General features: G+C 42.5%; 2 protein-coding genes across 2 annotated transcripts; one reads left to right on the top strand and one right to left on the bottom strand.

Annotated features, from left to right (window-relative positions):
• The first annotated feature begins 207 nt into the window (after positions 1-207).
• Positions 208-3,398, top strand: MRPL30 (mitochondrial ribosomal protein L30). Its single transcript, XM_009883090.1, has 4 exons — positions 208-281; positions 1,898-2,044; positions 2,900-2,973; positions 3,062-3,398. Exons 1-4 carry the CDS (start codon positions 216-218, stop codon positions 3,192-3,194), a joined length of 420 nt encoding a protein of 139 aa, XP_009881392.1. The 5' UTR covers positions 208-215; the 3' UTR covers positions 3,195-3,398.
• A 4,111-nt stretch (positions 3,399-7,509) lies between these two features.
• On the bottom strand, positions 7,510-11,182 carry LOC104284760 (lysozyme g-like). Its single transcript, XM_009883129.1, has 5 exons — positions 11,176-11,182; positions 10,417-10,506; positions 9,598-9,794; positions 8,435-8,573; positions 7,510-7,643 (listed from the first exon to the last, which is right to left on the bottom strand). The coding sequence occupies exons 1-5, from the start codon at positions 11,180-11,182 to the stop codon at positions 7,510-7,512; spliced, it is 567 nt and encodes a 188-aa protein (XP_009881431.1).
• Positions 11,183-16,855: the final 5,673 nt, after the last annotated feature.

The following is a 16,855-nucleotide window of genomic DNA, read 5'->3' as shown; positions in this document are numbered from 1 at the left end:
TCCCCCGAGAGGAGAGCGCGGCTGTTGGGAAGGCCGAGGAGCCCCGTGTCAGCGTAGTCTGTTCTTCAGCCGCCAAGAGATGTAACAAACGCGGGATGTGTGCTCAGGAGGTCCGAGTTTGGGTGGCTGGGTAATCTCTTTGCAAGTCTGAAGAGCTGTAAGGAAAGTCCCGACAAGTTACGTCCTTCTCTCTTTTGCAGATGCTGGGGAAGAGGATGGACGGGATGGCGTCCGCAGTGTGGGTTCGTTGTCTCTTTACCAGGTCAAGAATTCCAGACTCGGTATGTGCTTCAGTAGCTGAGGAGCTGAAAAATCGGTATTAGCCTGCTTAATTCTGTGCTTTCTGTGGTGTGATAGGTTTCTACAGACTGTGAGGTGAGCAGGTTCCCGGTGCGCTGGGTGAAGAACTGGCTGAAGGGCAGGGCCCAAAGAGTTGTAGTGAATGGGGCTACATCTGACTGGTGTCCGGTCACCAGTGGTGTTCCTCAGGGCTTAGTCCCAGGGCCAATTCTGTTTAATATCTTTGTTAGTGAGCTGGATGCAGGAGTTGAATGCACCATTAACAAGTTTGCTGAGGATACCAAACTGGGAGGTGCTGTCGATTCTCTTGAGGAGCTAGAGGCTTTGCAGAGGGATCTGCATAGATGGGAGTATTGGGCAATTACCAATGGCATGAAATTTAACAAGAACAAATGCCATATTCTGCACCTAGGATAGAGTAATGCCAGGCACAAGTATAAACTGGCTGGAGAGCGGCCCTGCAGAAAGGGATCTGGGGGTGCTGGTCAGCAGCAGGCTCAACAGGAGTCGGCAGTGTGCCCTGGCAGCCAAGAGGGCAAACTGCATCCTGGGGTGCATCAAACACACCATAACTAGCAGGTCAAAGGAGTGTGCTCTGCTAAGAGCATTGGTGCGGCTCTTAGCTTGAGTATTGCGTGCAGTTCTGGGCCCCACAATTTAAGAAGGATGATAAAGGTCCTTGAGTGCATCCAGAGGAGGGCAACAAAACTGATGAAAGGGCTGGAAGGCATGTCCTGTTAGGAGCAGCTAAGGACGCTGGGCTTGTCTAGTTTGGAGAGAAGGAGGCTGAGGGGTGACCTCATTGCTCTCTACAGCCTCCTGAGGAGGGGAAGTGGAGAGGGTCGTGCTGAGCTCTTCTCCCTGGGATCCAGTGACAGGATGTGTGGGAATGGTTCAAGGCTGTGCCAGGGGAGGTTTAGACTGGACATTAGGAGCATTTCTTTACCGAAAGGGTGGTCAAACACTGAAACAAGCTTCCTAGAGAGGTGGTTGATGCCTCAATCCTGTCAGTGTTAAAGAAGCATTTGGACAATACCTGTAACAACGTGCTTAACTTTTGGTCAGCCCTGAATTGGTTAGGCAGTTGGACTAGATGATCATTGTACGTCCCTTCCACTGAAATATTCTATTCAATAAATAATTAAAACCAAAGAGATGGGAAGTTAGACCTACAATGTACATTTTTACATTTACCTTTTTAGCTTATCTTTTGGCAAAATACCATCTAGTGTCATTTGATTCTTCCTTAAAATCATTCTTAAAGCCTGTGGAAAAACTTAGCATTCAGAGGCTAAGCAGAGGTTCTTCGATGAGAATTAAGTGCTGTACTGGTATAGTATTGTCCATGTATTTCTGTGCAGTTGTGTGGCGAAACTCAAGAGTGAAAACCATTATAAAAATCAATTTGACTTAATGTTATAAAAGCTGAATTTGAGGTCACTTGTTGGTGCTTTGACCTTCTGAAAAGAAAGGTAGTTTAACGTGTTAGGATTTTTACCAAAGTTTTAGTATGTTTTAGAGAGTTATTTTGTTAGCAATAGTAATAATTCAGATATTTAGGAAGAAAACCTCTGTTTTTGTGAACTTGTTATTCTAGGTATTTCAGCCACGACCTGGAGATCATGAAAAGTATGGAGGTGACCCTGAGCAACCCCACAAAATCCACGTTGTTACTAGAATAAAAAGTGTCATTGGTCGCCCATATTGGGAAAAGAAGATAATACATGATCTTGGACTGGATAAAGTATGATTGTTGTTCTTTGTATTTATTGCGTGCGTCAGAAATGTAGAAACAGAGGGTAGAATTAAGGTGGTGGCTTTATTTAAGGACCTTGATTTTGTAGTCACAAAACTCGAATTGCTTTACAGCTGCTATAAATGTAATTGAGAAATCAATGGTATGTTTAAGAGCTGAGAGGAACACTAAAGGCAAACGCTCATTTAGTGGGAATTCCAAATATCGCTGTATGGTATTGCTCTGCATGCCTGAGGACAACCTTACCTTGAGAATTCTGCTAAAATGAAGAAAATGTATTTGTAAATTCACTGAATTCAGTTTTCTCTGTGGGTCATATTATTCAGATATTGCCAGTAGGCAAATAAGAGTCAGTTATTAATGAAAAGGATTCCAAATCCAAAAAGGATGATACATTTTCAAACAGACTCTTAAGAGTTTGTGTCAAAAGATTCATTTGTCCACATTTTTTAGGGCAAATGCACATTGTGCAAAAATTTGTCTTGTCAGTGTTATGTTATAGAAACAATGTTTGCCTGATCAATTTAAGATCTAACTGAAGCAAGCAGTCTTACCTCTAAACTACTGTATTTACATCCATAGTATTTTTAACAGTTGGAAGAAATTGGAACATATTGATAATGTAATGGGGGATAAAGCTGAAATTGTCCTTTTACTGGAATCAGGAGTTTGACCAAGTTTTGATTTTGTGTTTTTATGCATGTTCTTGATGCAAACCTTATTTTTCTAACTCTTACATTTGCAAATATGGTTTATATTTTTACTGATAGTGTGAAAAGTTCAGTGAACAGAGATTTGGGGTTTGGCAATGCATTTGTAATACCAATTCTATCTTTTATATAGGCGCATCAACCAAGACTGCACAAAAATATCCCTTCTGTGAATTCCAGACTGAAAGTTGTTAAACATTTGATAAGGTTTGTGAACTATTTGTTTAATTCAGAACACTTAACATAACTCTCTTCTGGTCATAGGACTTCACTAAGCAAACTCTTTTGCCTGTAGAATACAGCCACTGAAACTGCCGTATGGGTTGCCAACAGAAGAGGAAATGTCGGACACCTTTCTTACCAGCAAGGGAGAGCTTATCATTAAACGGCATCTGAAACCTGTGGAGCAGAAAGAAATTAAATCATAAGGTGTGCTGATTGGTTTTATATTTTATAAAATAAATAATTTGACTCCTGAGTGAAAAGTTTGTGTATGAAATGCAAGCTTAATTCTTACCCTGTCTGGTATGAGCGACAGAGGTGACACTGATGCTTAAAGAAGGATTACATGTGTGCAGTTATAAAATTCGGTGTTGGTAATGTTTGCCTGAAATATTAAATGAATGATAGGCTTTCTGTCCTTGTGTTTCAATATCGTGGCTAGATTACTGCAGTTCATGGCTTGCTATTAGAGAACTTTATAAAAAAAGTCAGATAAGCAGAGAAGTAAGTAAAATAGATCTAACTGATGATGGTGATCACATTTCCCAGCTAACAGTAATGGCTTACAATGGTGGTGCATGACTTCACCTTTACTGTGTGAAGGAACTGGAATTTAAAAACCCTCTGTTTACCAGTTACATGAGAATCAACTGGCTGTCTGCCAAGGGTGTAATTTGATTGAGGCAGGCATTTGGGGATGACTTACCTTGGTCATCCAGATCTCAGACTTGTTCCTTAGCAAACAGTTTATCATCTGGCCGCCTCTGTAGCTTAAAAAGTACCTGAACTCCCCATTTGGGAGTAACAGGAGGAGTGAATGACATCTTAGTAGGCTGTATAAATTAGTCTTTCAGGAAACATGTTATCTCACTTCATATGTATTTCTTGATCCTCGTGTTTAATAGTAATAGCCTAAGAGCTGCAGTCTGTGTGAAAGTTGATGCTTTTCCTGTTCTAAAATTGCAAACTTTAGAAATCTTAAGACCCTGAACCACACCTCTTTGCACCTTAGTAATTATGGGCTGCAGGCTTATAAAATAACACCTTTTACTGAAGGATCTTGAATAGCACTATGTGCATATTTTTATTTACAGTTTTAAGAATTGTGGCCAAAGTTCGGAAGCTGCTGCTGTATCAAATGATAAAGTAGTTTTCATTCCAATGAGCATAAACTCAATAGTTTACCATACTGTGAGCCTCTCCCACACTAGATACACTATAGAGGAGTTAATCTTAATGACTGTGTGTTGTGAGAAGATCAGAGGGATGCAGTTGCTGAAAATAAATGTTTATCCTTTCTGCCTGCTTCCAGAGAAGAGTAAACACCAGTAGGAGTTCAAAGGAATAGACAAATCAGTAGAGGGACATAAAAGCTGGAGACACAAGGTGCAGAAGAAAAAGAAGGAAAGGCTATGGTAGTGGCAGTGAAGAATGTAATGGCTCCTACCAACAGGCTGAAGGCAGAAACGCAAAACTGAGCTGAAAACTCTCAATTTCTCGACAAGCTACAGGCTGTAGTTAGACGGACACAGAAAACACTGGTGTCAGTTTGAAATGTACAGAATGACAAGGAAAAAGAAGCAGCTAAATTAATGTTGGTTTTCTGCCCTCCCACCTTCCTTCCAGCATCTGCATACCATCTTGCGCTGCAGTGGCTTATAAGTGTGTGGTGTTGACCTGCCCATGGCAGGGAGGTTGGAACTCGATGATCTTTATGGGCCTTTCCAACCTAAACCATTCTATGATTCTATATTCCCACAGGGAAGTTCTTAGTAAAGCTGAAATTCCAGCCCTTTTGAAGGATGTGTAGTGCATCCAAAGTACAGGGCGTGCTTAGAAGAGATGGCACAAGTACTAGGGCCAAGGAAATTAGGCAAAGGGGTCTTGTTGCTGAGAGAGAGCAAACATAAACCTTGTACTGGGATTGGTGGCCCAGAGGACCAAAGCCAGGAATTGCTCAGCCTTACCAAGCACCTTCCAGATTTGTGTTCACCGCACTGCAGCCTGGTGAACCTCCAACAGAGGGAGCACTACCAGTCCTGTCATATACTGTATGTGTATGAATATGGATCTTCTATTCATTATGCTATACAGACGCTACAGCCTTCAAAAGTACTGCAATGTAAACTGGAAAGAATGTGTTAATAAACCAACTTGATTGGTGCTGGGCACAACTTAAAAAATGTGTGATAAACCGCCTAAGTTAGAGCAGAGCTACTAACTGCTGCCCCAGTACAGAGAATAGAAAATGCTTTAGAGAGTACCCTGTTACTTATGAATAAGATTTAGCTACAAGAGATGTTTACAGCTGTCTTTAAGTGACAAGCTGGCGGTTTGTGTGAAAATTTGTGTTTTCTTACAATCTTTAGTACACGTGTAAGTTTTGGGGGGTTTCTGAAATGGTATTTCCTGCAAGGTCACAACTGTCATACAGTCAATCTGCTATCCCAGACCTTCTCTGTATAAGCATACATTCTCTAAAGATTTGCTCTCAGGTCTAAAACCTGAACCAGCAGGGTGCGCAAACACGGTGTGTGTCCACATCCTTTCATTAATGGAGCATTGTAAATGCTTCACGTAAATCTTCATGAATTACAGGTAAGGGATACTACCTTTTTGTGCAGGGAACAAACAGGTTGACTTAAGATGATAGTAAAAGTCCATCTGGAAAGTACCTTGCAGGTCTCTAGTCCAACCTTGCTAGTAAGTAGCAAGGTAAGTACCTTGCTAGTCTCTAGCTCAACGCAGGGCCAGCGCTGAGGTCAGACCGGGTTGCTCAGAACTTTGTCCAGTCGAGTCTTGAAAACCTCTGAGGCCAGGGACAGCTCAGCCTTTCTGGGCAGCCTGCTCTGCTGCTTGGCTGTCCTCACAGGGAAAAGGTTATATGCAGAATACAGTCTTGTATCCAGTCTGAACCTCTCTTCTTTCAGCTTACACCTGTTGTCACTTATCTTCCCACCTTGTGCTACTGCGAGGAGCCAGCCTGGCTCCATGTCCTCAATTATCCCTCACAGGGGCTGCTGTTACTTCTGCCTGAAGCTGCTCGTCATGGAGCAAGTGCTCCAGCCCCAACAACCTTGGTGGCTCTCCACTGACCTCTCTCTACTTCGTTGGTCTTTCCCGTGTCAGGGGGCCCAAAACTGGACACTATTCTGCAGTCTAACAAGCACGTGTAATCCCCTCCCTTGGTCAAGCTGTGCTTCTCTTCATACAGCCCAGGGTACCCTTAGCTGCCTTCACTGCTTGGGCACGCAGCTGGCTCACTCTGACCTTGCTTCTTGGATAGGAATCATTTGCCATGTCTACCTGCTGTAGCATTTAAAGTATATTGAAACAAATCTTTGGTGCAATATGTGGTAGCAATGTGGAAATTTACTGTTTTAAGAATAAATCTCTATTTCTCTGCTATTGCTCTGTTGCAGGTTCACTTACTGTTTCAGATTTGGTAATTAATAGTGTAGTGTGAGTACATCAATTCTAATAATAGCATCAGAATCTTTTTTAATCACAGGTACAAAATACTAGCTATAAAAAATGCACCATATTTAAAACAAACCAGCAAACAGACAAACACACCCCCCCATGCTCTTTGTTATTTCTCCTTTAGCCCCTAGCAGTATGCTTGAGGGTTTTTTTTAACCACTCTAAAACACTTTTCCCTCTTCCCTCTTGTGTTTTGAAATGGCTGAATGAACCCAACAACTCTGAAGTTAAAACTCCCCAAAAGCTTTACTATATGACTGATTAAAAGGATCTGTTTATTGTGCATGAACTTGCATCAGATTTTATAAACTACATGCCATTTTAAAAACATAATGTACATATTCTTACTCCATGCCCTGCATTGAAACTAATATGTAGCTTCAATAGAAGCATTCATTACAGCAGCTTGAGTTTTACAGATTGTTTGCAGCTGTAAAGGCTAAAATGAAGTAGTATAAAGGGCAAAAAGAGTTAAGGATAGCTTAGTATTTTCCCTCCTGTCACAAGAAACAGCAACTTTGGGGTCACATGACCAAGGTTAAGAGCAATTATTCTGAAAGGGTATGATACACTGTGATACACTCTTCTGGTAGATTAAACATATACAATATTTATTGCAAATACTCAGTTCCAAAATTGCAAATTGTTAACAACCAATTTTATACTGCTATTAGACACATGTATTGACAGATAGAATCTAAGGCAGATGAAATCTTGTTAAGCAGTGATAACTTTCTCGTAGCATTGATCTGCTGCTTGAGAAACTGCAAGCACAGATGAAAACTCAGCTTGAATATTCTTGTGAAGTGAGATAAAAAATAAATGCCAAAAGATAGGTTACACTTTGGATTATTAGCAGTGTTGTCATTTAAAGTGACTTTTAGCCTAGGTAAAAACAAATCATTGAAAGCTTGCACTTGTTTCTGGCTTCATTGCCCTCCCCCATTCTCACTGCTTCTGGGGGAGAAATCCAGGATTTTTTAAATTAGAAGCAAAGTATGCAATTAGTAACCCAAATCTAATCATTACTTGAATATCTCAGTATCCATTTCTCTTATAAAACTTGGCTCTTGCAACCACGTCATTGGCGTAATCATTGTGTGTTGTGCCAATATCCATTCTGTTGTAGGTCTGGACGTTTTTAGGTCCCGCGTTATAGGCTGAGATCGCAGCTGAAATGAAAGCAAAAGACACACATAAACAGAGATGATACTTTGTCCATAAATAAGCAAACAAACAAAACCCACAGCTTAAATGCATTGCTTTAGTTTGTAGCTCTCTTCCACTGGTATTGTTCGCAACAGTATTATAATTTCCAGCTATTTTTGTCACCAAGGTGCTCCTTTTGTGTTCTAACTTTGTGAAGAAATCATAACTTCCTCCTTTACATCCAGACTTGGTGATCATTGTCCCCTTGCTGTATTTTGCTAACGTAACATCTTCAGTTGTATCACTGTTTCCTTTTGTGCATATTCTTTCATGCCTGCCTGCCTTAATAACCTCAGACATATTTGTCTTATATTTGGAATAAAGGGACCCAACCATAACGACTGCTTCAGCTGTAATTGGTGCTCAAGAATAGAACCATGTTTCCCTAGAGAGGACCATACATTTTCAGAATTAACGTGTTCCTTCTTCAGAGTTCGCAGGATAGTAGCTTTTGTAGGTGGGTATGGAAACACAAAACAAGTGAAATGGGAAGAGGAGAGGGAAAAACCTGCCCTTGCACCTTTCAACTGAAAAATGTAACGATATTTGCCAACTTTTCCAAAAGTCTGCTAGAAAGCTAACCAAATCTTATCCCTCTATTCCTTTTAGTGAGTACTAAGCAATATTATTCTACACCTCAAAAAATGAACAGGGGGACTGGGATGTGTTTATTTTTCTGCAGTGCTTGGTTTTACAGCGTTATCACGCTTGACTTTTATGTGTATGGAGTGTTTTAAAGCTGGCAAAACTCTACCTTTGAGCTGCTGTTCCTTTGTCCAAGTTGGGAATTTCTTCTCCATTGCTGTTACCATGTCACATAAAATCTCTGCGCCTTGTGCCAAGTGCTCTTCACTGTCCCATGACCCGACAGTGTTATGATACCGTTTGTCAACCTGAAGGTGAGACAGCAATATCAGCACACCAGAAACACCACTATTTATCCAGAGCTCTTCATTGCTTACAGGGTACTTTTATTCCTTTTTGATCTTTAATCTCATTATTTACCTCTTTTGTAATGGTACAGGGCAAAAGCAAGCAGGTGCGTGAATAGCAGACGATCAGGGCACTGAAGAGGAATACCTGCCTGCCCCACCTCCTTGTCTCTCAGCGCCTTAAACCAACTCACCTGCTGCTGTAAAGGTGTCAGGGTGCAGAAAGCTGGCTTACTGCTGCTTAAACTTTTCCAGCTGCAAGGTGACTTCTCCTCTCCTCCCCACCTGCGTCAAGGGTTGGAAACCCCCTGTTTCCTCTAGGGATCTCCCCTGGATCTCTGCCCCTGTTCTCCTTCTCCTTTCTCCTTCTCCTTTCTCCTTCTCCTTTCTCCTTCTCCTTTCTCCTTCTCCTTTCTCTATCTCTTATCCATAGGTTAGTAAAGCACAAGTCTGAGGGGGCTGGAGCTGTTACAGAAGCAGATCCCAATGCGTGCAGCAAATGTTTAGGGATTGTGCGGATAAGCATGCAACTTGGCAAACCAGTGAGGCGTGAACGTAGGCATGAGTAATGAAGCAAGATTCCCCACTCACTAGGCCCCTGTGGTGCATACAGGGTAATTAACCTGACTGTATGTCGCTGCAGCCTACAGGCCTCCGTGCTCAGTTAAAAAAAAAAAGCTTTTTAAAACAAGATTTATTATCTAAAGTATGAAATAGGACCAATTAATCTCTTCATTCCCAAGAGAGCGCTGGGAAGCAAGCAGTGGTTTCACGGTGCAAAAGCAGTCTGCTTGTGCCCTGACACTCAGCAGGGTCCTTCCTCAGTGCTGGGAGCTGACAGCTGGGTCAGCGTCAGCTTTTTTCTGGCCAAAGACTTGGCAGAAAAGTTTTAGTGGGTTGTCTTTCAACGGGTCCCCTGCTGCTCTTCTGACTTTCTGCTTCAAAAGAAGGATGAGGTTTGTGTTTTTAAGAAGGTTAACTGTACCTGCATTAAACCAAATCCATTTCCGTGGTCACCCCAGCCGTCCTTCAGCACTGTCCCAGCGTGCGACTCTCGAGAGATAATACCAGCAATCACAGCTGGATCAATACACTTGCTGTTGCCAACTTTTGTAATCTTGTCTCGGTATTTCTCCATGTTCCTCAAATCTTTTCTTGCAATTGTCTCTGAGGCAGTAACTCCTACAGCACAACATGCATAACTTTTCCTTTCGCTTTTAAAATCAGAAACAAGTTGTTCTAACAGTCATTATGACTGAGCTGACATTTTGAATCCTTCTTAATGTATTTTGGGAGAAGCAATGATAGAATTGACCAATTTTGCTGAAGGGCAAGTGCCCTAGAAATCAATACACACATGGTATAAAAGACTTTTTTTCTAATACAGAGGGCAGTTCTCTAGTGTGCAGATTACAAGACGGGTAATTTGTTTTAAATCTAAGCCCTTGGGTGGATTAGTCCCAGATTTAGTTCCTTTTAATTTAGGACTGTAATGGGGAAACGTTCAGAAACTTAGGTCGTGAGGAAAACCCTCTTAAGGGAGAGAGAAAAGCAGGCTCGATGGCAGGGGTTGGATGCACCCAGCAGACCTTGCATTTTGTCTGTGACGGTCTTGAATATTCCTCAGACCATCTCAAAGGCAACTCCATTCCCAACATAAACTTACATACCCAAGTAGAATCTTTGTTGGTTGTGGAAAAATCTGCTTGCTTGGGAATGACTGACAGCCAGAGACTGGGATCTGTAATCGGTGTGAGCTTGTGCGTGGATGTAAGGGGAGATGAACAACTGAATTAGTGCCTACCTGCATAGCTCAGACCTTCTGGTTTCGCAGTTGCTTCCGAAGCTCCAGTCGTGTCAACATTCAGTATATTCCCATAACGTTCCCAACAGCCTAAAGAGCAGTATTTGCAACAAAATGTCAGGCCAGTGCAGTGACACATACTGTTAAAATGTTTTCAGATCTGTGACTGAAACCCATGGCATCCTTTCGGTGCACGTGCAGCCATTTGTGCTAGCAGATGTGGTCATGGTATCAGATGCTCTGGAAAGGATTAACTCTCGGTCACACTAGCATTAAGACACAGTGTAGCTTGTGAAGTGAACTAGTGCTTTGTGCACAATTAATCTTCCCTAATTTTAGCTTGCCTAAAACTTAGCTGTCTAGTCTAAGCTTGTGACTTGAACTGCCCCATAACCAACGAAGAAAGGCACCTCCAAAAGGTGGATTTTCTATTCCAAAATAAAAAATCTCTGAGTGTCAAAAGAAATCCTACACTACTTGCTGGCTCCAGCTTGCTTTTCCATAGCTACCATCAACAGGAAAAATCAAAGAGAAACATCCTTCGATTACATCCATTACAATTTATCTGACTTGCAATTTGTCTGTGTTTATCTGTTGCCTCAACACACCGTTGCAGAAGGGAAAACACACAAACAGCAACTGAGAGCAACAATGCTAACCCCAGCCCAGCAGTTGATGAAAACCAGACTTTGGTACAGTGAGCTACTTCAAGAATATTAGATATTAGAAATACAAGAATATTAGACAGATATCACAGACCTGACATGTTTGCTGCAGGATGTCTCCCCACGTTCTCGCTGCACTTCCTAGAGACGAATGGGCTTTTTGTCTGCTGGTGGTGTTTCGGAGCGGCTGATTCAGGGTACTTCCCAGAAGCCGCTGTTATTACAGGAAACAGGAACGCCTAATAACTTCTTGTGCATCCACGCAAACACAATGGGGTTTCTGTTCAACTGCATGAACGCAATTATGATTTTAAAAATGGAACACCTTTTAATTTAATTTAAAACCCTGTTGCTAACAGTATGGAACTAGGAGTAGCCTCGTCTGAAAACAACTGCTCCCCTCCAGTTGTTGGGAGCAGTAACGTGCTGACAACAGGACCCTGGACTTTTGGCTGTGATGAAGTTTTTGCAGGCAAAGACCCAGCAACAATAACATGACACAGAGCTGCTCAGCTCCGCTGAGAATTTGGATATACAGAGAATATGCCAGGTCCTTGTTGCTGTCCCCTCTTGTGCAGTGAGAACAAAGGGGAAGGCACAAACCCAAATTAGCAGGCAGTGTGGATCAAAGCCACTGTAGCTGTTCAGCAGTAAGGAAAAAAGCCACTGGATGGCAGACATCCCCATCACTGCTAATCCATCCAGACGTGCATCTCTCCCATGGTAAATTTTGTGAGGGTGAAATGCTGTTTCTGTCTTTCGTCAGCTCTTTCACATTTTAAGGTGGGGACTTTTTCCTGTGTCATAGTGTTGAAAGATTCAGTTCTGTAAATTTTTCCTGTACTGTTGATGCCTCACATTGAGAATGGCCCGCAGAAAGTCACAGCATCCCATGCATGGAGCTCTTCATGTTCATGATTACGAGTGAGGTCAAGGCTGGTTGAAACACAGGGAAGTATCTCTGCTGGGAAGGAAAACAAAATAGATACGGGTCATACCGGAGTGACATGAAAAGACACTGAAAATTCAAAACACCACTGAACGTGATTCACAAACCATTAATCTCCAAATGGCGACTAAAGTGCAGGTAGACAACAAGGCCTACAGCCTTTCCCTCGTCCACTGAGCAGGTCACTTTGTCATAGAAGGAGATCAAGACAGTCAACAGGACCTGCCCTTCATAAACCCATGCTGACTGGGCCTGATCACCTGATTGTCCTGTATGTGCTGCACTCAAGACAATCTGCTCTATTACCTTTCCTAGAACTGAGGTCAAACTGACAGGCCTGTAATTCCCTGGTTCCTCCTTCTGGTCCTTCTTGTAAGTAGGCATCACATTTGCTAACTTCCAGTAAACTGGGACCTCCCTGGTTAGCCAGGACTGCTGATAAATGATGGAAGGTGGCTTGGTGAGCACTTCTGCCATGTCCCTCAGTACCCTTGGGTGGATCCCATCCGGCCCCATAGACTTGTGTGTGTCTAAGTGATGTAGCAGGTTGCTAACCATTTCCTTTTGGATTATGGGGGCTTCATTCTGCTCCTTATCCCTGTCTTCCAGATCAGAGGGGCTGGGTACCCAGAGAACAACTGGTCTTACTATTAAAGACTGAGGCAAAGAAAGCATTAAATGCCTCAGCCTTTTCCTCATCCATTGTCACTATGTCACTATGTTTCCGCTGCATCCAATAAAGGATGGAGATTCTCCTTAGCCCTCCTTTTGTTGCTAATGTAACACTTTTTATTGTCTTTTATGGCAGTAGACAGATTGAGTTCTAGTTGGGCTTTGGCCCTTCTAATTTAGATAAATACTCAAGTATTTTGGAAGTCTTGTCCATGACTTCACCTAAGTACAGCAAAGGTTGTTCTTGTTATAAGATAAATACTGAAGATAAATATTGAAGATCAATACTTAAATGCTTTGTATTCATTGTTGATTAAAAATGAAAGCCAAAAATGTGAAACTACATGTATTTTTGCTTTTATGTATGTGTACTTGCTCTACTCTGTCCATATGGATGTGGCAAACCTGTTTACTTCTTTCCCTTTCCTGGCTGTCTGTTGCATAGTTGTAGACACATATACCTGTCCTTAGCATGTTTTTTCTTGTTGAAGCCATTCCAGTTCTTCAGTCTCTTCAGGTCACAATTTTTCACTTCTGATCATGGTTGAGGCTTTTCTGGTGCTGATTAGTATGAAGACTTCACGTGTCTTGCAGAGGGTACACTATGTCGTGTATCCTAGTGTGTTGGTTGCCTTTGTACCACAGCAGGACACTTCTGCCCTCCCCACTCCCGTCTCCCACCCCACTGCCTTGCTCTGGCCCTGGGCTAGGGACTCTGGCAGTGTCAGTCCCTGGGCCAGAGGGCAGGAGACGGTGGATGTTGGAGGCTAAATTCCCTCTGTAGCTGTGGGAGGCAAGTCCTGGCATGCGGAGCGCAGGACGCCTTGGTGGCACGGGTGGGGAGAGGGTGATGTTGCCACCTGTCCACGGGGAGGGATGTCTGAAGTGAACATCTTCTGTGAGGTTGTTATAAGTTAGTCTCACAAAGTGAGGCGAGGAGACGGAGCCAATTAAATTTGAAGTATTTATTAGCAAGCGGCAGCAAGCAAAACAGCGCTGGGCGGCCCGGGAGTCTCACTCTGCCGACGGCGCGCACTTAGGTTACAAAAGTCTTTGGTTTTATACTCTTCCACTTCCGGTATAAGCGTTTCTCTTAGTGGTGTACTGTGCGTCTGCGCGGTTTGTTGCTAGGGGGTCGTCCTCTTTCTTCCTTTGCTTTTTGGTGGTCGCAGGGATGAAGGCTCCATGTCTTCCTCATATCACATACTCCTCGTCTTCCTGAGCCTCCCCCCTTCCCTTCCTCCCAAGTCTTTTCACAATTTATGATGTTAGCATAACTCGACCTTGCAGCTTGGCCTTGCTTGCTTAGCAGATGTTGGCTATCTTGCCCCATCCTGCCAAGCAGCTGCCTTTCATGAAACACTGTAACAATGTGAGTTTTTAGGTTTGGTGAACAAACAATACTGAGCTTGTCACAATTTCCCCCCTTTTACTTTTTACCATTTTGTTCATCAAACCGCTTAAGCTCTTGTCGACTTAAAATAAAGGTCTCTTCTGTTTCTGGTATCTCTATGGGTTCGTTCTTGGCTTTTGTCACAAGCATTAAATGGGCTGCTTCTAATCTGCTTTTTACGATTGCAACTATTTTGTTGAATATACAGGGCCCAAAAGTGAAAACGAGAATTATTAACACTAGCGGACCAGCGAGTGTTGATACCAGAGTAGTTAGCCAGGGAGAGTGATTAAACCACGATTCATACCAGCTTTGCTGTGCTTCCCATTCTCTTTTTCTTTTCTTTTTTTTTTTTTTTAAATCCTTCTCGAAGTTTGGCCATTGTGTCTCTTACTATCCCAGTGTGATCTGCATATACACAACATTCTTCTTTAAGTGCTGCACACATTCCTCCTTGCTGTAAAAACATTAAATCTAATCCTCTCCGGTTTTGTAATACCACTTCCGATAATGATCTAATGGATTTTTCTAAAGCGGTTATTGATTGCTCAATTCGTACCAGGTCCTCATCTACTGCTATCCTCAATGCCTTAAATTCTTTGCTTTGTTGTACCAATGAGGCTACTCCCGTGCCTACTCCTGCGCCTCCCAAAATCATTAGAGTGGCTACTGTTAATGCCGTGAAGGGTTCCCGTTTAGACAAGTGGTGTTCCTGGGTGATACGTGAATCATATACAAATTTTTCAGGGTGGTAGATAATCTTAGGAATTATTGCTACTTGGACACAATAGTTGGAGGATTCATTGAAATGTCTCAGCGATATGCAGGGTGTAACTCCTATAGTGGAACAAACCCACCTAGTGTTATTAGCTGGTAACAGCCATTTTGCTGGCTTTCTGGGTTTTCGTGGTTCCTTTTTATCAGGGTTGACACATAACTGCCTTTTGTCTTCTGGAATCTTACCCACACACACACCTTTTCCCGTTACTTGGGTCAGCGTAATTCCGTGTTTTTCTGTGTCCCATATACATTGTGCCGGGTTAGTGCCATTCATACGTCGGGGTTTTTCAATTACTCCTACAGCTTCATAAAAGGGCGGTTTTATCCCATAACGCAACCAACAATGCTCAGTAAGATTCGGGTTAGTTTTGTTCAACACCAGGTAACTGGCTTGCATCAATTTCCAAAGGGAGTTATCCCCGGAGTTTTCATTAGGGGTTTGGGTACTACTCATTACAAGAACTTTCGTTACATCACTTTCTGCTTTTTTGGTCAAACTATCAGTCAATGTCTGGTTGGGGCTTATTTTCTTAGCCAGATCATCAGTTAGGACTTGGTTGGGGCCTACTAGCAGTGGATCAGGTGAGGCCGGTTCTTTTTTAATGTGTATTAGCCCACCTCTATCTCGTCCTAGTTCCTTATAATACCGAACTCCCCAAGTTTTCCCTACTAGCCAGCAAGGGTCTTGAGGTCGGGTCACATTCAAATACCAGTAGTTACAGCTCCACCTTGCGATAAAAAGGGACTTACTTCTATCTAGTGCACGTCCCACTTGCGGCCTGCATACGTAAGGGGCCCAGGATGCCTTCAAGAAGGGATCCTTTCCAGGCACCGTGATCCATGGGTAAGCAATTGTTTCACAACCCCAGTATGCGCAAAAATATTGTCCTGGTTGGTTACAATACGATTTCCCGGGGTTAGAGCTTGGGCATAGATAAAATGATATACCTTCCTTTTTACATGCTTCATCTACTGGCGCTAACTGGCACAGAGTGGTTCTAAAGCTAGGAGCCCCTGGAGTCATTATAGTTTGTATGACTTCATCATCATCATCGCCCACCCGATGCAGTGTCCATTTGCATGGCTGATGAGCTTGGTGGCTCAATTTACCCCATGCTTGTGGTAACATTAAAAACAGAATAGCCAAGACGTACCGAAAAGAGTGAAGCCTCCAATTCTGTTTTAAGCCAATTTGACTAGTGCTTTTTTCCCATCTGGAATTTTGGGGCCCTTTCACTTGGAGGGTCTTTAAATTATTTGCAGTGATAGGAGTCAGTTCTCCACAGTACTTTGTCCCTCCACCTTGCTCGTCAACTCGGTTGCTTCGAGCTACGAGGAATGTCATCTTCTCGGTGGCAAGGACAATCTTCAGGAGAAATGTGATAGCAAGTTAGCATTCACTCATTTATTTTGGCTCCCGATTCCCTTGGAAGTAGCACTTTGGTATTTTATTTTAAATCGTTTAAATGAGGCTTCTCCTTTTTTCGGTTAAGATTTTGGTGATTGTATCATTTTTGGTAGATTTCCTTACTTGTAACACTAGGAGTACTCTATGGTTAAAGGATTACGTATTGGTTAAGGTAACAACAATAGAATCTTACTTAAGGTAAGTTAGGGTTTTACAGCAAATACATAGAAATTCTAAACAGTTACTCAGATATTATTCTTGTGTCCCGCTTCGAGAAATAATATACTTAGAACACTAAAAACACTTAGCTCTAATGTATAAATTACACTGTTTACATAGTGGACAGATTCTAGATTTGGCTCTTTTCCAAAGGTTTAGTAGAATGTCTTTTAGTTGATTTTCCCCTATATAATGGGTCTCTCTCCCACACTTATTATTATAATTATCACACTTAGCTTTCTTGAGAGTCATTTTCAGGCTTCCAGGGGGGCTTGTAACTTCCCAGGAATGATCCGGGTCGTCGATGGGTCCTTTTATGCGGCTCGCATGGGTCCAGCCTTTTTCTGCTGTCC

The sequence above is a fragment of the Charadrius vociferus genome, unplaced genomic scaffold (assembly GCF_000708025.1).
Source record: "Charadrius vociferus isolate BGI_N301 unplaced genomic scaffold, ASM70802v2 scaffold92, whole genome shotgun sequence".
NCBI classification, from domain to species: Eukaryota; Metazoa; Chordata; class Aves; order Charadriiformes; family Charadriidae; genus Charadrius; species Charadrius vociferus.
The sequence above is the reverse complement of the archived record's forward strand: the minus strand, read 5'-3'. Positions and strand labels throughout refer to the sequence as shown.